The 20,303-nt window shown below is 63.0% G+C and overlaps 1 protein-coding gene across 4 annotated transcripts; it reads left to right on the top strand.

The window, feature by feature from the left end:
* Positions 1–122: 122 nt before the first annotated feature.
* LOC100480792 (tripartite motif-containing protein 26) lies at positions 123–17,258 on the top strand. 4 transcript variants are annotated; one of them, XM_034660211.1, is made up of 9 exons: positions 123–309; positions 463–577; positions 8,652–9,138; positions 9,253–9,348; positions 10,169–10,399; positions 13,553–13,575; positions 14,325–14,440; positions 15,016–15,048; positions 15,480–17,258. In XM_034660211.1, exons 1-9 carry the CDS (start codon positions 255–257, stop codon positions 16,166–16,168), a joined length of 1,845 nt encoding a protein of 614 aa, XP_034516102.1. In that variant the 5' UTR covers positions 123–254; the 3' UTR covers positions 16,169–17,258. The 4 variants fall into 4 exon arrangements, with proteins under 4 accessions (XP_034516102.1, XP_034516105.1, XP_034516104.1 ...); XM_034660212.1 differs by lacking the exons at positions 123–309; positions 463–577 and adding exons at positions 3,798–4,227; positions 4,517–7,867; XM_034660214.1 differs by lacking the exon at positions 123–309 and having other exon boundaries at positions 336–902.
* The last annotated feature ends 3,045 nt before the right edge of the window (positions 17,259–20,303 follow it).

Genomic DNA, 20,303 nt, shown 5'->3' on the forward strand with positions numbered 1-20,303 from the left:
AGAAAGGCCGCCTGCGACGTCAGCTGAGCCCAGCTACAAGAAGGGACCAGAGGGTGGAGGGGGACGGGGGGGGGCAGCTCTGAGAAATAAGATAAGCGAGGCCTGCCTGCGTCTCCACGCGCTCCGAAGACGGCGGACCGCCTGCAGCAGGGCCAAGGTCTCGGGCTGGACGATGCACAGAACGGCCTCTGAGCGGGGCTAGCGTGTCCTCGCACGGAGGCTGGGAAGCACGCGCTCTCCTGCACACCAGCTAGATGAGCAGGTGCCCAGACCCTACCCAGAGCCCGGCCGGTGGGTCCCGTCCAATAGGTGAGGTCCACACCCCTCCGCCGCCGAGGGGACCGAAAGCGAGCGAGACGGCCCTGCGGGGGGGCGGAGACGGAGGGTACGAATAGGGGCGTGTGGGTCTGCGCACGCCACCCTCGACAGCGCCACTCTTCAAACCCGGTGCTTCCGGTTCAGATTCCTGCCCCACCCCGCGCGAGGGGCGGGGGCCGTGCAGGGTCCGGGCTCCAGGACCCCGAAACACACCCTCCAACCCCCGCAAGGCGGCCGACGCGCGCCATGGCAGGAGCAGGTAGGTGGCCGGCGCCAAGACCCTCTCCCGCCCCGCCCTGACCCCGCGCAGCCTGGGGGACCGGGCTGGGGGTGGCGGCTGGGACGCGCCGGAGCCCCGGGAAACCTCTCCAGCGAGGCCTCGGGGACCCCAGGGCACCGTATGCAGCCACCAGGAGGGAGACAGCCGCACGGAGCGGGGCCGGGCCCCCAAGCTCTCGGAACCTCGCTTTTCCCTTCTCGGAATGGGGACAATAATGCTGCCCGTGTGAGGGTATTTTAAAGCGCCTCCCTCATCGCAGACGCTTCGGAAAGGCTGGTTGATTTTTGTAAAGAACCCCCTTTAGGTACGTGCGTGCCAAAGGCCTTCCGGGTCCAGGACGCGAAATTAGGCCAGGTGGGGGGCGGGGAGTCCTACTTAATGCCGGCGTCTGGCCGGCCGCACTCCGCCGCAGAGCCCCCTCCGACGCGGGTCCCGCGCGGGCGGAGGGCCGGGGGTCCTGGCTTCCGCGTCCCGCACCGAGGCCCAGCTAGGCCGCGGAACTGCGCTCCCCTCCAGCTCCCCGGGAGCGCGCCCTGCCCGCCCCGCCCCGCCCGTGGCACCCGCGCACCCCGGCTCCGCCGGGTCGCAGGTCCGTGAGCTCGGGCCCTGCCGCCCCGCCGCCTGCAGAGGCCCGCGGATTTGCCCGGTGATCGGTGACGTCGGGGAAACTCGCGCTCCCACTGGGAGGCGGCGTTCGTCGGGGGCCAATCCGGGCGCTGATCCGGGGAGAAATCTCGGAGCCGCGCTCGGCCGAGCCCGGAGGCCTCGCGGCGGGGACGCGACCCGGAACCGGCCGCCGCGGGAGAGCGGACCCGGAGCTCGGAGAGCGGTGAGTCGGGGGCGTCGGACGCGGGAGGGCCGAGGCGGAGGGCGAGGGGCGACCGGCCGCGGCGCGCGCTGGGCCCCGTCCGACCTCCGCCCGGCGCGCCCGCAGGTGCCCGGGGCCCCGAGGGCGGCTGCGGGGCGCTGTGCGGTAAAGCGGGTCGGCACCAGTACCTGGAGCCGCGCACTGACCCCCCCGCCAGCCCGGGCGCGCTCTCCCGGATTACCTGTCCCTACTTGGCCTTCCAGTAAGGACCAGATGCCCGCCGCGCTCGGTGGGGGAGTGACACCCGGTCGTGCACGCCGCAGACTGTGCGGGGACACTGCCGAGCCTCCCCCAAGTTCAGAAGCAGAGCTCTTTTAAAATAGGCTTTATGTGTTTTCTTCCCTAAATTGCGATTTCTGTCTGAATGCGTTCGTTGTAGAACAAGTTGAGGCTTCTAGAAGACCTCGCAGGCGTAGTGCAGTTCCTGCATATCCCAGACCTCCCCTCTTAGCCTCAGGTCCGCATGGTGCATCGGTCTGTTGTCACTGGCCCAAGCCCATGCTCACTCCGCCGGGCGAGTGCTCGCCAAGCACCTGTCCCGCCTGGAGACCAGCCCAGCTTACCGGCTTACATTGGTCAGCGTGACTCGTTAGGTCCCCGTGGCCGTGGCGGTGGTGGCGGCTCAGACTCAGGTGGGGGTGATCCTGACACTTTGGAGGAGTGCTGGTCCAGTGTATGGTAGGGTGCCCCTCTACTGGAATCGGGTGTTTTTCTCCTAAGACCAGGCTGGGGCTCACTGGGAGGGAGACTCCATCCTCTGCTCCTGTCAACAGAGTTGGGACTTGATGTGGCTCGGGCTCACCTGAGAAAGCGTTTGCCAGGTTTCTCAGCTGTGAAGTTGCTGTGTTTCCCCCTTTCGTACCCTACTCTTTGGAAGGAAGTGACTGTGCAGTCCCCACCGGAGAACGGAGCCATGTGTTCCTCCTGCCTCAGGACAAGTCGCTGCACCTAGGATTTGGGATTCTTTGCATGGAGACTGGTCTCTCTTGTCCGTATTTATTAACTTACCCAGTCCTTTATCATCAGCATGGACTCGTGGATATTTATTTTATACTTTGGGTTATAATCCAACCCTACTTTATTTTGTTGCTCAAAGTGTTGTACCTTTGGTTACTGGGGGCTCTGTCAGGTTGGCTCCTGTGTCCTTCTGGGCGTGTATTTTTGTAGAGATTTTGCTGTCGAAAGCACTTTGACTGGGGGGCTTCCCTCGAATGTCAAACAGTGTGATGAACTGGACAAGAAATCTTTACTGTCCTCCTTGAGAGGTAAGGAAACGGAGGCCAAGGAGAAAGTGACGGGTAAGACGTCTTAGCCGTCACTTTCCTGCAGGGGAGTGACAGGCTGGTGTCGGACCACGCCAGAAAGCACTGCAAGCCGCAAAAGGAAGTGCATGGTCTGAACTGAGGTTTCTTGGGATCCCTTCAGGCTTTGGCCCCAGGGTCAGAATGGGAAGACAGTGGCTTTGGAAAACAAAGGCTTCATTTGACTCTTATGCAGGAGGAAGTACAACTCGCCAGATCAGTAGACATGAAATGTTGACTGTCTCCCCAAAACGGTGTGTGTGGAAGGAGGCAGGGGGAGATCTGGGAAATGTTTGTGCTCGAGAATGTCTAATCTGAGGGGGCCTTGTGCAGAAGCAAGATTGTGAAGTGGGCAAGGGAGGCCTGGTGGGGGGCGGGGTGAAGAAGAGGATGGTGCCATGGAGGCACGGAGTGACTGTGTGCTGGGTCCTGGAGATGGACGGCCAGTGAGGAAGGGGGCATGCGTTCACCTTCTGGCCGGGGGAGGTGGGCAGCCACGTTGGCCGTGAAGCCATTGGTAGTACCGTAATGACCCGTAGCGCCTGCAGAAATGCGGGAGCCTCCCGGGGGAGAGCCGTTCAGCTCGAAGGTGGGATGGGCACGGGGGGCGGGGGGGGGCTCGTGAGGGGCCTGTCCGATTCAAGCCATCCAGGATGTGCTGGAACAGAGACCATGTGCGAGCACAGCGGGTGGGGGTCGGGGCCCTGGGGAAGGAGCTGTCGATCGGCTGAGACTGCAGCGTCGGCCAGATGTGGGGGCTCTGTGGGCCCTGCAGTGCAGGCCTGACCGGAGCTGGGACTAGGCAGGAGCGGGACAGGACGGGAGCTGCGTGGTGGACAGACCGCCCAGGTGCTGCCTTGTAGGAGATCGGCCACACCCCACCAAGTCTAAGTCGCTGTCTGTTTATAAATGTCCCACCTAGACACATGTCTCAGTTCGGTTGGGGTGTGCTATGGATCACATTCCGGAGAGGTTGAAATGCAGTGACGTGGAGAGCTTACACCTGATGAAAAGTTGTACCCTTTGCCAGTTCTTAGATCCCTCCTTGCTCCGGGAAACGAAGGCCGGAAGAGCTCCGTCTCACTCACCCGTAGATGGTGAGAGGCTCCGATGATGACCTTGAAAGAACCAGCTCCGTACACCGGCCTTGTCCTGCCTGATTGTGGCAAAGCAGCCCCAGGATGCCTGGCCCAGAGATTCCGTCTGTGTTTCGTCCGCTTTGGTTGCTCTCGATAACGGCCATGACTTCAGGCTGCGCGTGGAGTGTGCTCGCTGCACATTTATTCCCATTCACCTGAGAATGGCCTCGACGTCCCCTCCACGCCCGTCTCTTTTGGCAATGTTGAGCTGTGCAGAGGTCAAGAGTGTAGCCCCAGGCCGCCCAGCAGAGTCACTGCCGCTGGGTGAAAATCTGGGTTTTGGTGCTCACCCAGGAGTCTTCACTGTTGGCTTCAGTTAGAGTAAGAGCCGGGGATGGAAGAAGGTTCTGGTTGTGTCTCTAGGGCTGTGGGAAGGGGCCTGACGGCTGAGCAGCGTGGAGATCAGGCAGGTCCTGGCGTATTGCATTCCACCTGCGGGGCCAGAGAGGAAGCTGCCACTCGGTGTCACCTTTGTCTACGTGAATAGGCGGGTTTTTCGGTTTTTCGTTTTTTTTGTTTTTTTTTTTTTGCACAAATTTTTCGTATATTTCAGGCTATTCACCTCAACACCGTCCTCTGCTCTATCAGTCAGGATTCCTTTTTTTTCCAGGTGACGCACAGGTGCCAGCCGGCTGAGAATAAAGGGTGTTTACTGCCTTGTGCGATGATAGCACAGTTCAAGGGTCGATCTGGCTTCAGGCACAGCTCGATACAGGCTTTTACAGGATGCCGTGAGGACCCAGTTTCTTGCGCTTCACGTCTCGGTGGGCTTCCTCCTCAAACAGGCTCGCCCTCTGCTGAGCAAAGCTGCGCTAGTAGCTCCAGACCGTGCTGGCGTCGCCTCTGGCAGATTCTCGACAAACCGCAGACCCTTCCCCGTCTCAGCTAGGTCTCCTTGTGACTAGCAGACCTGAGTCACAGCCTCACCTCTGAAGCAAGCCCCGGGGTCAGGGAGGCACGCGCTCCTTCTGTTGCTCCACCCTTGAGCGGAGGGACTGCTGTGGCCTAAGCACCTGATCAAACTTAGCCGAGTCAGCAGAGGAAGGAAGAATGGAAGCTGGGCGCAACGCCCCAGAGACCAAGCGTTGACGGCACTTACTGCTTGGAGCAAAGAGCACAACCCCGTCCCGCGGTCGCCTGCTGCAGGGCTCTGTGCCCCGCTCCGCTTCCTTTCCCACTTCCTCCCCTCCCTTCCGCTCGGCGTTAAACACAGACACGCACACACTGGGGGATTCGTTTCCCTCCCCCCAACGGCACACTTACCGATGCCGACACGGCACGTGTTAGCAAGGCCGTGGAGCAGCACGAGTGCCCGTGGCTGCCGCTCAGACGTACACCGCTGCAGTCAGGGTGGGAACAGGGTGGCCTGAGCTGGGCAAGGACGCGTCTGCTGGCTCGTGTGCACCGGGGCTCGTGCACAAGCCTTCACAGAGCCATGTTTGTCGTTGTCCCAAACGGGACGATCAGGCGGCCGTGCGCCGTAGCCCGCAGGCATGCTTCCTCTTCCTGCGCTCTGAGGACGCCACGTGTGCTATGAAGGGGGGTTTGTGGCGACCCCGCAGCGGGCAAGTGTGTCAGACCCTCTTTACAGCAGCCTTCGCGTCCCTGTGCGTCTCGCCATGTTTCAAACCCGCGCATTATTGTCACAGTTGTCACGGTGATCTGGGATCGGGGTTCCAGTTCCCCGAGCGCTCAGAGGACAGCAGTTTTTAGAGTAAGATATTTCTTAATCAAGGTTTGTGTATCGTTTTTAGAGCTAACGCGACTGCACACTTCCCAGGCTACCACATGGGGTAAACGCCGCTGGAACGGGAGCTCACCGGCTGGCTTTACTGCGGTGTGCACTTCTGCGCTGGTCTGGAGCTGCACCTCCAGCATCCCCAACAGCCCTGCAGCCCTGCGCTGTTGGACCCCAGGCCTCCTGCGCGTGCATAGGTGGCGCCCGTGGCCCCGAGCGGCGGGACGGCACACAGAGATGCCCTGGTCGGGATGGCTGGCAAACCCGCGGCTCCGGGCGTGAGCGTGGCGCTCGTCACTCTGAAGCCTTTCGCTTGTGCCGCGCGGGCCGCTGAGCTCCGCCACGTGGCCTGGTCTGCGTTGGTGGCCTCCGACGTCTTTCCCGCTCACACTCCCTCGCACGTGTGCCCTTTGGGAAGCTGTGGCCCCCTCCTCAGGAGCTCGCTCCGCGTGCTGTTCCGCTGAAACCGTCCCCTGCTCTAAACACCGCAGCCCGCGTCGCTGCACACGGACGTCCTCCCTCGTGACCTCAGCAAACGCCGTTAGAGATTGTACCAGTTTGCTCACGTGATCCAGCGCCCCGTCCTTTGTCAGACTTCTCGCTGTCCCCAAACTGTAACAAAACAAGATCCAGTCAAGGTGTTTGCATTTCGCTGTTTTTTCTCTTTGGTCTTTTTAAGCGAAGAACAATTTTTTTTTTCAGGACATTGACTTTTTTTAAGATATATGTATCTATTTATTTGAGAGCGAGCGCATGCCAGGTGGGGAAGGGCAGGGGGACAGGGGAACGTTCGCCGACTCGGCGCTCAGCACGGAGCCCCATGCGGGCTCCATCTCTCCGTCCTGAGATTGAGACCTGAACGCAAAACGAGGGCCAGTCGTGTCACGGCCTGCACCCCGGGCGCCCCAAGACGTCGCGTTCTGCGAGGCCAGGCCCCTTGTCCTGTGGGGTGTCCCGCACTCTGCCCTCATCCGTTCCTCCTGACGTGGCGCTCAGTTCTCTGCCCCTCACACTTTCTGCACATCGGAAGTGAGGTCCATTCGGGGCCCGTTTCGGCAGGAGCCTCGAAGGGGATGTTGTGACTCCACATGGTCCACTTTGGGAAGCGGATGCCGGGTCGTGCCTCTGTGAGCGCCGTGGGTTTGGTCACCGCTCAGGGTGATGGCTGCAGCTCTGTGTTACCAGGGTTCATCGGGGGCCCGCCCGCTGGGCGGTACTGGCAACGTGGGACGTGCCCCCAATCCCCTTCACGGTCAGACCGGCCCCTGATGATAAAGACGGTTGCAGGGCCGTGTGCCGCGAATTCCGTGGCGCCTCCTGCACGTGGGACCGTTGTCCTGTGGTGTGGGCGTGGAGCCTGGGTGAGGAGCACCTGCCGTGGCGGACGGGACCCGCGGCTGAGCTCGCAGCAGTTACGCGGCTGCCCCGAGACCGCACGTGCCGTCTCCACGGCAGGGACGGAGCTTGCAAGCTGCTCGGCAGCGTGACTCCGTCAAGGGCTCCCAGCCCACGGGATCCCCAGCGCCGGCCACTGTCCTCTCTGTGTCGTACTGACGGCTCGGGTCAGGTGATTTCCTCAGCATCGCGGACAGTCGCAGGGTGTTGCTGGGATCAGTCACCACCCGGTGACATCCTGGACACTGTGCTGTCTTCACGTCCCAGTTAAGCAGGGCTCTGTGTGCACGTGACCCCTGTCCCTCCCGCCGCTCCAGACCCGGGCTGGTGTGTGCGGTCAGCCGTGTGGCGATCCCCTGCGTCTGTGCGGTACCGTCGGCCGGCGTCTGCTCTCCAGGGGCAGCCCCTGGTTCCCGTTCTGTTTCCGTCTGGGGTCCCTTGGCCTCTCACGCTGTCACTGCAGGGGCCTCCGGGCTCTCGCTGGTGGACTTGCTGCGTCCATCAGCAGCAGCCACGCACCATCCCTAGCAGCACTGACTTGCCCGTGGCCCCTGGCACTGCCTTCCCACCTGGCCGCTGGCTGCGCTCCGTGGGTCTGTGGCGGAGCCTGCTCCCGGTCCCCACCCCTCGAGGGCTGTAACCTCAGGGTCACCGTGGTGGCTTCACCCTCTCATCCTCTTTCGCCGCCGTGTGCTTTTCCACCGCGCTCTGTCCGTGTTGCAACCCCGCCGGATCAGGGAGCCAGGCGTTCTGGCTTCTGCTGGAGTCCCCCCCAGGGGCTGTGCTCCCCGTAATTCTCTGACTTGACCCGCTTACCAAGCCTTGAAGGTAAGTGTCACTGTCCCCATTTTTACAATGGATAAACTGAGGCTCAGAGTACGTGGGAGAGGTTTCTGCGGTCGCACAGAATCGGGGGCAGGAGGTAGCCGTCGCTCCAGCCGTGCGAGGCTCCTGGGGCCGGACATGGGCTGGGACTGCCGAGGTCGACGGGGCTCAGACCCCGTCTGTGCTCTGCTGCCGTGCTCCCTGCGAGGGCCAAAGCCTCAGCAGCAGGTCGCCGTGGCCGCCCGCGGGGCATTTCCCCCTCACTGGTTTCCTTCCTGAGCGCTGCAGGCACGGCACGTCCACGGGGAAAGGGACCGAGACCAAAGCCACGGCGCAGCCCGAGGACCCGCCTCAGATGCTCCGAGCTTCCGGAGTCTTGGCCACGACCCTCCGTGACCTTAGTCCTGGTGGCCTCTTGGCTCTGGTGCCCCGTCCCCGTGAATAGCTGTGCGGCTTGTGCTGTGCACGGCACGCAGGGTAGACATGGGAGGCTTGTGTGTGCAATGACACACTTCCAGCAGGTCGCTAACTCGCGTCTTGTTCTGTGCTAACTGGTGCCCCAGAGCAGCTTCCCGGCAGTGGAAGGACGGGGTCCCCGCAGCACGGTGCAGGCTGGCGTGCTGTGCGCTCACTGCCCAGCACCCTCTCTGGGCTCGGTTCCCCGGGGGACTAGCCGGTCCATGCGGTCCTCTTAGCCTGACCCTCAGCCTTGCTGCCAGACGGACTGATTCCCGGAGCTGGCAGCCCCTGTGCTGGGCCTGCTCTTACGGCATGTCTGGTCTCCCAGGACGGGAAGACCCGCAGGCGGTCGGCGACCCCTCTGCGCGGAGGACAGCATGGCCGTGTCAGCCCCGCTGCGCAGCCTGGAGGAGGAGGTGACCTGCTCCATCTGCCTGGACTACCTGCGGGACCCGGTGACCATCGACTGCGGCCACGTCTTCTGCCGCGGCTGCACCGCCGACGTGCGCCCCGTGTCGGGCAGCCGCCCCGTCTGCCCGCTCTGTAAGAAGCCGTTCAAGAAGGAGAACATCCGGCCCGTGTGGCAGCTGGCCAGCCTGGTGGAGAACATCGAGCGACTGAAGGTGGACAAGGACAGGCAGCCGGGAGACACGGCCCGGGAGCCGCCCGACGCCCGGCTGTGCGAGCGGCACCGGGAGAAGCTGCACTACTTTTGCGAGGACGACGGGAAGCTGCTGTGCGTCATGTGCCGTGAGTCGCGGGAGCACAGGCCCCACACGGCCGTGCTGGTGGAGAAGGCCGCCCAGCCCCACAGGGTAAGCCTGCTCTGCCCTCCCAGAGACGAGGCCGGGCCCAGAGCCCTGCGGAGGCCTCGGCCGCTCCGGGACTCAGCCTGATTCCACCTGTCCCCACGGCTTGTCTTCCCACAGGAAAAAATCCTGAACCACCTGAGTACCCTGAGGAGAGACAGAGACAAAATTCAGGGCTTTCAGGCCAAGGGAGAAGCTGACATCCTGACCGCACTGGTAAGTGAGGCTGTTAGCAGAGAGCCTGAGGCAGTCGGCCATGCGGAGCTGGGAGGCTGGGAGGCTGGGCGGCGGAGGCCCTGCTGCGAGGCTGAGCAGTGGAGACTGGGTGGTGGAGGCCCTGCCGGGAGGCTGAGCAATGCAGGCACTGCGGGGAGGCTGGGTGATGGAGGCTGAGCAGTGGAGGCACTATTGAGAGGCTGAACAGTAGAGGCACGGCCGGGAAGCTGGGTGGTGGAGGCTGAGCAGTGGAGGCCCTGCTGGGAGGCTGAGCCCTGACGGTCTGAGCTGGGTGGTTTTGGGCTGGCTTTCTCACCTGGTGTATGAGCAGCTGTGGGCCGTGTCTGGGTGCCTCTGTGCTGCGGACAGCCAGAGTGCAGGGGACCGAGGAGGTCCTGGTGAAGTCCTTCCTGTCAGCAAGGGGAGGGAGGCTGGACTCCTGATGGTGGAGAGGAGCCAGCGGCTTTGGGAGGGGGGCACTGGCTGTGGGATGAGCACTATGGGGGAGATGGGAGGGCGTGAGGCATCCCGGGGACACCATCTGCCAAGTCCTGCAGCCAGGGCTGCCGGTGGGTGGAAAGCAGAGACAGCACGCTGCGTGCTTGACTAGAGGTGGGGTGGGAAGGGCTGCCTCAGTTTCCCGAGGGAGAGTCTGTGTCAGGGAACCGGGTGCTGGAGGGAGGCTGGCTCGGTGTGCTCTGAGGCCCCTCGGTGCACAGATGTTGTGGAGCCAGCCTCGTGCGGCTCTCGCAGCAGGCGCTGCAGGGGTCCTCCAGCCAGAGCAGAGGGCTCACCCCGTCTCCCCTCCGTACCCCTGCAGAAGAAGCTGCAGGACCAGCGGGAGTACATTGTGGCTGAGTTCGAGCAGGCCCACCAGTTCCTGCGGGAGCGGGAGCAGCACCTGCTGGGCCAGCTGGCGAAGCTGGAGCAGGAGCTGGGGGACGGCCAGGACAAGTACAAGAGCAGGGGTGTCGCGGAGCTGGCCCGGCTGGCGCTGGTCATCGCCGAGCTGGAGGCCAAGGCTCAGCAGCCGGCTGCAGAGCTCCTGCAGGTGAGACGCCCTCCCAGGGCGGCCGGGTCTCCGTCCCACCTCCGTGTGCGGGGCCGTGGGAGACCCACCGCCTCTCAGGCCTGACATTGCCTCCTGCCATGTTGGGAGGGTCACCCCTACCCGCCCCACCTCCTCCGCGGTCGTGGGAGCCTAAGAGGACGTGACCAGCATGCTGTCCCTTCAGAAGGCAGACTTTCTACCAAAAGAGAGTCTGACGAATTTAGGAAGTGCTGTGGAAGAGGAAGGGACAGTTGTCAGTATTTTCCGACTACTGTCCATCCTCGTGGCTGTCACCGCCACGGGTCCCTGGCAGACGCCCTCCAGGGGAAGCTGCAGGCAGCCCGTGTGCTGGGGCGGCTGAGGGGGGCCGGAGGAGCGGCAGGGTGCCTCTGGAACACTGCCTGGAGGAGGCGGCTTTGCTGCCGAGAAGGGGAGAGCCTTGAACTAGAGAGCAGCTGCCAGATGGAGAAGGCACTGTGCCTCCTTCCTCCTGAAGCCTCCGGAACGGGCTCCGCCGCGTCTGCAGGGCTGTGCTGGACTTTTGCCCTCGTGGCTCGGGAGCAGGCTGTGGTGGCTGGGCCTGTCAGTCGTGGAGCCCCTGGGGTCTCCCCAGGGAGATGCTGCCCCGGCCAGCAGCGTGGCCTCAGGAGAGATGGCAGGGCAGGCTCTGCAGGTGCATGAGCAGAGGGCCCAGCCTGCCTCTCCCACCCTGCCTTCTGGCTCACCAGTCGGGATGGGCAGGGGTGAGGGCCCTACGTCGGAAGTCACTGGGGGCCCAGCCGTGGGGCAGGTCAGGAGTCCAGTCCCAGCCCCGCTCCTGGGCCTCTGTGCTCTTGTTCTTGTCCTGCATTTTGTCCAGAATGGGTCTCTGGCTCCCCCCTGTCCTCCAGATGCCATTGTGTGCCCTCGAATTCCTCCATCAGACTGTGACTGGGTCACTTACTGCCCCTCCCCCCGGGGCGGGGCAGCCCTCCTTTCCCCGTGGCCACTGCCATGTGATGTGCTGTCGTGTGGGGGGCAGAGACAGGCATGGCTGGGGCACTGGTGGGGCTGAAATCCCGACAGGAGCCCCTGCCACTCCACCCAGGGGAGCTGCGAGGGCCAGTGGCACCTGCAGCATCACTCGGATGGAGACACAGCTGGGGCGCATGGATGGGGTGCAGGGACTGGGACAGACAGGGGCGTCTGCTGCAGCTAGTCCCTGAACTCAGCGTCGGCATTGCTGGGTTTTGGCTGCTCATTTGGGCTTGATTTTGTGGCAAGGGAACCGCACAGCTAACTCCTTCATGGTCATTAATCTTTTCCTGGAGGACATGGGGCTGTCGGCAGGAAGAAGCCGCCGTCACACAGAGGCCGGGATGTGGTGTGTGGCAGCAGCCAGGGACGGGGCAGCAGGACCAGAGACGCAGAACACAGCCTTCGCACCAGGGGGCTAGAAAAGGAGAGAAAGCTCTCTGGGCTGGGACTATTGGAAGACGTTAGAGGGGACACGGGGCTGGAGAGGCCAGAGGGACACTGTCCGCGGTCCATCCCCAGGCAAGCCTTGCCTGCTGGAACGGCAGCCTGGCCCCTCCGTTTCTTCCAGCGCTAGGCCGAGCCCAGCTGTGGGGAATGTGCGTGAGTGCGCCCCAGCCCCAGCCTCTCTGCTCTGATTGCCTGTTTCGGGGCAGCCCTAGGAGTCTTGGGGGGGTGTCCTCAGGAGCCTGGGCAGGCTGCTTCCCTGTGCAGGCCCCGTGTGTGGACCCCACAGGGCTCCCGCGCTGTGCTCTGGAAGAAGGGTTCCCACCCTGGTCTCCCGCCATCTCTGGGCCACTCCCAGCCTTTCATCCTTCCCCAGTCTGTACCTTCCCACAGTCCTGGCAGGTCCCTTGCCCCACTGCCCACATGCCCGCCTTTCGTGCCCGCGTCCCAGCACAGCAGCTGGGGAGCGTGGCCCACATTTGTTGCCCCGTCCGCTGAAGCTGGCTGGGATGTCCTGGTTTGGAGGGACAGATTGAGGATTTGCGGGAAACTCACGATGGTGTCTGGGCCGGTGCTTCTTGGGCCAGGGGTCAGCAGGGAGCTCTGACGTCGGGTCTGGCCTCCCCTACAGCAGAGCCTGTCAGTCTTCCTGAGACCGTGGAGCCTGCATCAGCAGCCACCGTCCAGTGACTGTGTCAGAGAGGCCAGCCAGCCCCCTCCCTGGGGTCTACTGCTTGCATGAGTACAACGCCCATGTCCCCTGCAAGGCTGTCCCAGCGCCTCCCACGGCCCGTGTCCCCTGCAAGGCTGTCCCAGCACCATGGCCCCATCCCAGGCTCCCAAGCCGGGCCTGCCTTGTGCAGGGGAGGCCCGTTGAGAACGTGTGCAAGGAGCGACAGGAGTGACGGTTACCGTAGGGTCTCATGGAGGTTGCAGAACCCCGTGGCCCCTTCCTGGCCCATCTGCCCCCCAGGGCGGCCCTGTGGCTGATTACCAGGACCCTGGTGAGCTGCTGGTTCAAACCCAAGGACAGAGACTCCAAGACAGTTTTGTTTCTTTCGGGAACAGAGCTGAGGGTTCTTGAGCCGTCAGGGCAGCTGACCTCAAGGTTCCGGAAGGCTGGGCTACCCCCACCTGCTTGTCCCCAGCTGCTGCCCCTGGCTGTGTTAGAGATAACAGCAGCTTCCCCTTTATAAGGACAGGACCCACAAATTATAGTCACTGCTTCCTTTCACGTCCCATTGGCTCGTGCTCAGTCACATGACCAGATGTGGCCACAAAGGTGTCTGGGAAATGTAGTCTTTTGCCTGGTGCCCTCTTCCCACTGTAACTCCAGGGGTCTGCTCGTCGGAGGACGGAGCGGGGAGGACGGAGCTGCACCTGGCAAGCAGCTCACACCCATCACTGCCCGGCACAGATCCCCTGGGGGCCTTCGTGTCCAGCAGGAACATGTGCCGTCCAGCCCCGCACATCCCGCCCCCGGCCCGCTCGTCACCCAGCCGGTGTCAGCGGAGCCGTGGCTGCAGGAATGAGCCCCATCCTCGTGGTCATCCACCGCTGTCACTGGGGGTGGCCCCTAAGGGAGGGGCCCCATTGTCCTGTTCACTGTTGCGCCCTGCTCGGCATTGTGGGCACTTCCTGGGAGTGGGGTCGGATCCCACCTGGCTGACGTCTGTGCTTCCTTCCCTCTAGGACACCGGGGACTTCATGAACAGGTAACAGCTTCCTCTCCGCGGCACACCGCATCCCCTTCTCCTCTCGGGACCCATGCGAGTGAACGGTGCCACCGCACTTCATGGTGGCCGGCTGTACTCCTGGGAAACAAGAATACAGCCTCAGGAACGGGAGACTTTCTCTCCGAAGCAGCCAGTGCCCCTTCCTCGCTGAGATGGGACAGGAGACGGGAGTGGCCAGTGGCCAGTGCCCGTCCTCGCCTGAGACAGGACAGTAGATGGGAGCGGCCAGTGCCCCTTCCTCGCCTGAGATGGGACAGGAGATGGGGGAGGAGACGGGAGCGGCCAGTGCCCATCCTCGCCTGAGATGGGACAGGAGACAGGGGAGGAGACGGGAGTGGCCAGTGCCCGTCCTCGCCTGAGCCGGGACAGGAGACGGGACAGTAGACGGAGCGGACAGTGCCCGTCCTCGCCTGAGATGGGGCAGGAGATGGGAGCGGCCAGTGCCCCATCCTCGCCTGAGACGGGACAGTAGACGGAGCGGACAGTGCCCGTCCTCGCCTGAGATGGGTCAGGAGACGGGGGAGGAGACGTGCTCAGCAGACAGAAGCGTTCTGAACGCCCTTGAGTCCTGGCTCAGCCATGGGCTGTTCACTCAGTGGTCTTGAGCCCTTGTTTCTCTGTCTGCTGATTGGCGACGGTCGTAGCTTCCCTTCCTGCTTCATAATTGTCATGAGAATTGGAGAAATGCCAGAAGAGCTAAGTAACAGGTCCGTCTGTCATCTTTCCAGGTATCCGAGGAAGAAGTTCTGGATTGGGAAGCCCATTGCTCGGGTGGTTAAGAAAAAGACAGGAGAATTCTCAGATAAACTTCTGTCCCTGCAGCGAGGCCTAAGAGAGTTCCAGGGTGAGGGCTGGGGGTGCACTGGGGCGGGAGTGGGTCCCAGCTGTGGGCGGGGGGTGCACTGGGGCGGGAGTGGGTCCCATCTGAGGGCTGGGGGCTGCACTGGGGCGGGAGTGGGTCCCATCTGAGGGCTGCGGCCTGGGGCGGGAGTGGGTCCCATCTGAGGGCTGGGGCTGCATTGGGGCGGGAGTGGGTCCCAGCTGAGGGCTGCGGGTGCACTGGGGCGGGAGTGGGTCCCAGCTGAGGGCTGCGGGTGCACTGGGGCGGGAGTGGGTCCCAGCTGTGGGCTGGGGGTGCACTGGGGCGGGAGTGGGTCCCAGCTGTGGGCTGGGGGTGCACTGGGGCGGGAGTGGGTCCCAGCTGGGGCGGGAGTTGGAGCTGGGGCTCTACGTCAAAGGAGGGGACCAGGTCCTTACTGTTGTCTTCGGCCTCATTCCTCGGTCTCCTGGTTGTTTTCTGTTTTCTTGTTGGGATCTCAGGGAGGGAGGCCTGTCGGGAAATCGATCCTGTCCGAGTAGAAAACGGGTCCCTAAGTTTGCTGGGCTCGAGGGTCATTCGTACCCTTTTCTTCTCCCCAGGGAAGCTGCTAAGAGACTTGGAATACAAGACAGGTGAGCATCCCAAGGGCCGTTCCCAGTTCACCTCCCATGACGAGTACCGTCCCCGCAGAGACTCTGAGTGTCTCCTGCTGCCCCCCGGGGGTCCCTGCTCTTACTCGGCTGCGAGTCCCCAGCCGCAAGCCTGCGGCCCCTCCCCTGGGTCTCCCGTCTGCGACAGAGGCCTCTGCTTGATCTGCTGACCCTGTCTGCATGACGTTCTCCCCTGCCTGACCGCACGGCTCCCGTGTCCGGAGGCCGCCTGTGCCGCAGGCCCCAGCACCGTGCTCCCTCCATGCCCTGCAGTCCGGTTGTGCACTGCATGCCCCTGAGAGGCCTGTGACTAGCAGCCCTCTGAGCGTAGAGCGTGGCAGTCCTGTGGGGCCCTGGACACGGGGCCACCCCCGGCCCCCCCGTGACACGGTCCCTCGTTTGGTGTCCCGCAGTGAGCGTCACGCTGGACCCGCAGTCAGCCAGCGGGTACCTGCAGCTCTCGGAGGACTGGAAGTGCGTGACCTACAGCAGCCTCTACCAGAGCGCCTACCTGCACCCCCAGCAGTTCGACTGCGAGCCGGGGGTGCTGGGCAGCAAGGGCTTCACCTGGGGCAAGGTGTACTGGGAGGTGGAGGTGGACAGGGAGGGCTGGTCCGAGGAGGAGGACGAGGGGGAGGAGGAGGACGAGGGGGAGGAGGGGGAGGAGGAGGAGGAGGACGAGGAGGAGGCGGGCTACGGGGACGGGTATGAAGACTGGGAGACGGACGAGGACGAGGAGTCGCTGGAGGAGGAGGAGGAGGACGGGGAGGAGGACGAGGTGCTGGAGAGCTGCATGGTGGGGGTGGCCAGAGACTCTGTGAAGAGGAAGGGGGACCTGTCCCTGCGGCCGGAGGACGGGGTGTGGGCGCTGCGCCTGTCCTCCGCGGGCATCTGGGCCAACACGGAGCCCGAGGCCGAGCTCTTCCCGGCGCTGCGGCCCCGGAGGCTGGGCATCGCGCTGGATTACGAGGGCGGCACCGTGACGTTCACCAACGCGGAGTCCCAGGAGCTCATCTACACGTTCAGTGCCACCTTCACGCGGCGCCTGGTCCCCTTCCTGTGGCTCAAGTGGCCGGGGACACGCCTCCTGCTGCGGCCCTGAGCCCGCGGCTGCACCCTCCTCGGGGTCAGGACCGTGACGGGCGGGGCTGTCTGGCCGCGGCGCCCCGTGGCCCGCTCCGTGCCACCGCTCGGTCCATGCAGCTGCCGTTGGACCCGCCCCCCAGCCCCGGGGCTTCCCGAGCGGAGTTCCGACCCCGGAGGCCATGGGGGCCCCTCTGCCGCCCAGGGCCTTTGGCCCAGCTCTACACGCGCTCTGTTGGACCAGAGATGAGACGGCATTTTGTTGCCCAGCCCGGCGTCCCATGCGGGCTGCTCCTGGGAAAGCACCGGTGACTGCTGCCCCGAGGCCACTCGCTGTCCTCTGTCCCCCGGTGTCCCCCTTGCCCACATCCACTCTGCTGCCGGCCTCCTCTGCCCCCAGCTCAGAGTCACACACGTGAACGTGAGCAGAGCAAAAATGCACCGCGGTTTCTGGGCCACGTGAAGAAGCCTCCCGAGCGCCGTGGAGTCCGGAGCGGACGCCTCGCTCCTCCAAGACCGGCGTCGACGTTCCACATCAAAGAAGCCAGCACCCCCGAGCCTTTGCGGGAGGGGTCCAGATACACGTGGCTCTGGGGCCACGTGTGGTCAGGTGGGGCCTGGGGAGGGGCGATTGTCAAGGGAATCTGGAGCATCCGGCTCGTGGTCGGTCGTCGGGAATCACCAGGGCAGACGTCCGGTCCAGGCCAACCTCCCACTCGGGAGGCCCGGCCAGTTCCTCCAGCAGGGTGGAAGCTCGGGTCACGGCTGCCTGCACGCAGGCTCCGTGGTCTTGGGACAAGGGCGGTGGGGAGAGGAGAGGACGCCGGCGGGGCTCCCGGAGCTCACCCGGCCTTCGTGTTGGTCTTCGTGTCGGGAGACGGCTGGAGCACGGCCTCATTGGACCCGCAAGCTCCCTGCTCCAGCCCGACACCTGCAGCCTTTGTCCACACCCGTCCCAGCCGGGCACCAGCGTCCTGCACCCCAGCACCTCGGACCCACATCGTCTGTAAATGTCCCTCCAATTTCTGCCTCTAGTTTTGTACCCCCCACGGCACCCCCTGCAGTGCTGGGCACACAGCAGGTGCTCAATAAAGCCTGTGGAATGAGCAGCCTGGGTCCGCGGATTTTATTAGAACCGTCGTGTGGCTCCAGAGCGGTTGTGTGGACAGCGGTGGCCCAGGGTCCCTCCCAGGATGCCCCACTGCCCCCGGACAGGAGCCCCCACCCGCATCTCCCTGTCCCGCCGTGTGGGCCCCGGCTGACACCCAGCATCCGTGCAGCCGGCGACGGCCCGTGACACGGCGGCATTCCGTGGCACCACCAGAATCTCACCTTGGAGAACGCGCGGTGCCTGCCGCAAAGGAAACCCCACGGCCGAGCCTCCGTCCGGCCTCGGACACTCAGCCACCCGACCGTTTCCGGTCTGTTCTCTGCTGGTTTTTCAATCGCCATCGCAAACATAGAAAAGGAAGAGTTACATGAAGCCCCTTCAAGATCTCGCTCACGGCTCTTCCCCTTTTTATTTTTTATTTGTTGTTTTTACTTTTCTTTCTAAATACAGATAATGCAAAATGTCCGTTATTACAAATAAGACATGTTTTTAATGTAATGAGGTCAGTTAGTCTACATTCGAATCCTGAGAGGCCGTAATCAAAAGCTCCTAGTTATTAAATCGGGAACATTTGCATTTGAACAAAACAGGAATGTTCTCAGGTCACGGTTTGGCGAGTTGCATGACTGAAACTTCCAGTATAAACTGTAGACAAAGTGTCCGCACGGAACGCGTCAAACCCTTGCAAAACCATGAACACGCGCACGGTATGCCTGCACGTGAGGACAGAAAGTTGCCGCACAGTATCAACTCCGCAAATTCTTTTGACCCTTTTTGTTTCTTATAATCATATTTTTAAGTCATTTTGAAGGGAACTTCGCCTCCACGTGTGGTCAGATGTACGTGGTGTTTTTCAGGAAGGGAGCAAAGGGCAGCCCGCCCTCTCCCGGTGCTTCTTGGCGGATGACCTCCCCCCGGGGGTGTGGGCCGTGTCCGCGGGTCCCCCCATCCGTGGCTCTGGCTGTGCGCCCCGCCGCTCACCGAGCGCTCGCCTGTGCTGTCCCGCCGGCCGTGCCTGAGCTCAGTTCGCCGCTCGCTCGAGGCTGTGTCTGCGGGAGCTGTGGGGACAGCCTGCCCGTCCTTCCCGGACGACCTCTCTTCTGGAGTGAGGAACTGCCTGGTTCTCCCCTTTGGCGTCACTGCCTTCATCCGTATTCGTAGTCAGAGCCCCGCATCTTCACCAGTCATCGGCTTCCCGCAGGAGCCGGTCGTCCGCTGCGCGGTCAGTGCTGCCCGAGGCCCGTGGCCCCGGTCCGTGCACAGCCCCAGGGCGGATCGTGGCTCGGCCTTCCTGTTCCCTGAGCTGTGTTTTCCCGCTTCTCCACTGACGTCCTTCTCATAACCCAGTCGCTTCCTGACGGGGCCTGCAAGCTGCTGTTTCGGACGCTGTCTGGGTGTCCATGACCTTTCGGTTCGGGGAGCGTTGCTGATTTCTTGATGGTGGCTCTGTGCGTCTTCTCCGTTCTCTCCAGCCTTCGCAGGGCTCCTGCGCTGGTTTCCGGGAGGCCGAGGTCGGCCGGATGCCTCTGGCTGGGACAGTGGGAGGCCCGCGCGGAGGCTCTATTCCAGCGGAGGGTGGCGGGCGGTCGGCCGGGGCTGCTCTGAGACGGGGAGTCCGGGATCGCTCGGCCAGAGCCACAGGCAGGGACAGGCCAGGCCGGAGCGCCCACGTGGCTGCCGTGCCGTGGGGGGCACGGGGAGCGGGCGAGGGGTCGGCCTCGTGCACCGGGGTCTGGCGTTGCTTCCGCGTGCCCTGGGAAGCTGCTCAAGACTTCTGGGCAGAGAAGGATCGATCCAACTCGGAAAGCCAGCCGCTCGCTGCCCCTCGAAGGGGCCAGATGCCCTTCCTCACCTGAGATGCTCCCTTTCCTCAAGGAGCTCGTTCCACAAGAGACCAGACAAATTCAGCATGGCGGCCGGCTCCGTGGCTCGGGCCGTCGACCGTGGAGCTCGCGTCGGGGCTGGGGCTCCCTGCCTCACCCCTGCAGCCCTGTGACGCCTCACCATCCCGCGTCGGTTTGCTGAACCCTGCACGTCTTTGTAAACGGTCCCTGCACGGAGCTGAGTCGTGATGGGCTAGAAACCCCGCTGCGCAGCGGTGAGGAGGGCGGGCAGGGAGGGGCGAGGCCGCTGCTGCCGCCGATGCGGGCCCGTGACAGGTGCGTCTCCAGGCTGGGAACCGAGACGCCCTCAACACCTGGCTGTGCTGTTGGCATGAGATTCCAGGCCCTGGGATCGGTAAGTGGCGTTTTCTACAAAAGTGCCCATGTGTCTCTGTTTTCGAAGTTATTGACGGAAACGTCTTCCCGGTTCCTCAGTGGCCCCGTTTCCCGTGTTTGGTATTGTTGTACTTCTGCTTGTCTTGACCGGGCTCGCTGAAGACGCTACCGTGCTGGTCTCTCCGACGAACGGGCTTGCAGTGTTGAACGTCCCAGCACGGCCTTCACGGACGTTTGCTCTTATTTACTCCATTTTTTAAGAATTTGTTGACCGAGACAGTTTAATTTTACGATTTCATTTTTCTCTAGGAAATGCACCTGAGGCTGTAATTTCCATCCCAGCCTCACTGTGGTGGGTTTAAAGTCGTGTGTGTGGACTTCTTAGCTGTCTCCCTTGCTCTCCCCTGAGTGTGGGGGGCTCACTCCTCACAGAGTGGACACTGTGAGCCGTGCTTGTGAACCCGGGCCGCCCAGCGCAGCGGCTCCCACTGCTGACCTACAGGAACCGGGGTCGCGGCTGTTTGTCTCCTCGAGTGTCTGGGCCGTTGCTGTTACGTCTCAGCAGCAGCGAACACAACAGCATTGGCCGCGTCATGCGCTTGCGGCATCTGCCTTGCCTTCCAGCTTTCAGTGTTTAAAGTTTTCATTATGGTTTCAAATTTGGCCCATAAATCATTTACAAGTGTGTTTTTAAATGTAAAAGCTTCTGTGAAAGTAGAGAAATTGACTTCACTTTCTGGCTTTTCATTCTGTTGAACTGCGGTCAGAGACCTTCGTCAGACGCACCTAGGACACAGCTGTTACTCGTGACTTTATTATGATGT

The sequence above is a fragment of the Ailuropoda melanoleuca genome, chromosome 5 (genome assembly GCF_002007445.2).
Source record: "Ailuropoda melanoleuca isolate Jingjing chromosome 5, ASM200744v2, whole genome shotgun sequence".
In the NCBI taxonomy this organism is placed as follows: Eukaryota; Metazoa; Chordata; class Mammalia; order Carnivora; family Ursidae; genus Ailuropoda; species Ailuropoda melanoleuca.

Coding starts and splice junctions, on each gene's coding strand:
- LOC100480792 (XM_034660211.1), top strand. CDS start 255: ATGAGCAGGTGCCCAGACCCTACCCAGAGCCCGGCCGGTGGGTCCCGT. Junction 578..8,651: donor GCGCGCCATGGCAGGAGCAG/GTAGGTGGCCGG, acceptor CTGGTCTCCCAG/GACGGGAAGACCCGCAGGCG. Junction 9,139..9,252: donor AGGCCGCCCAGCCCCACAGG/GTAAGCCTGCTC, acceptor GTCTTCCCACAG/GAAAAAATCCTGAACCACCT.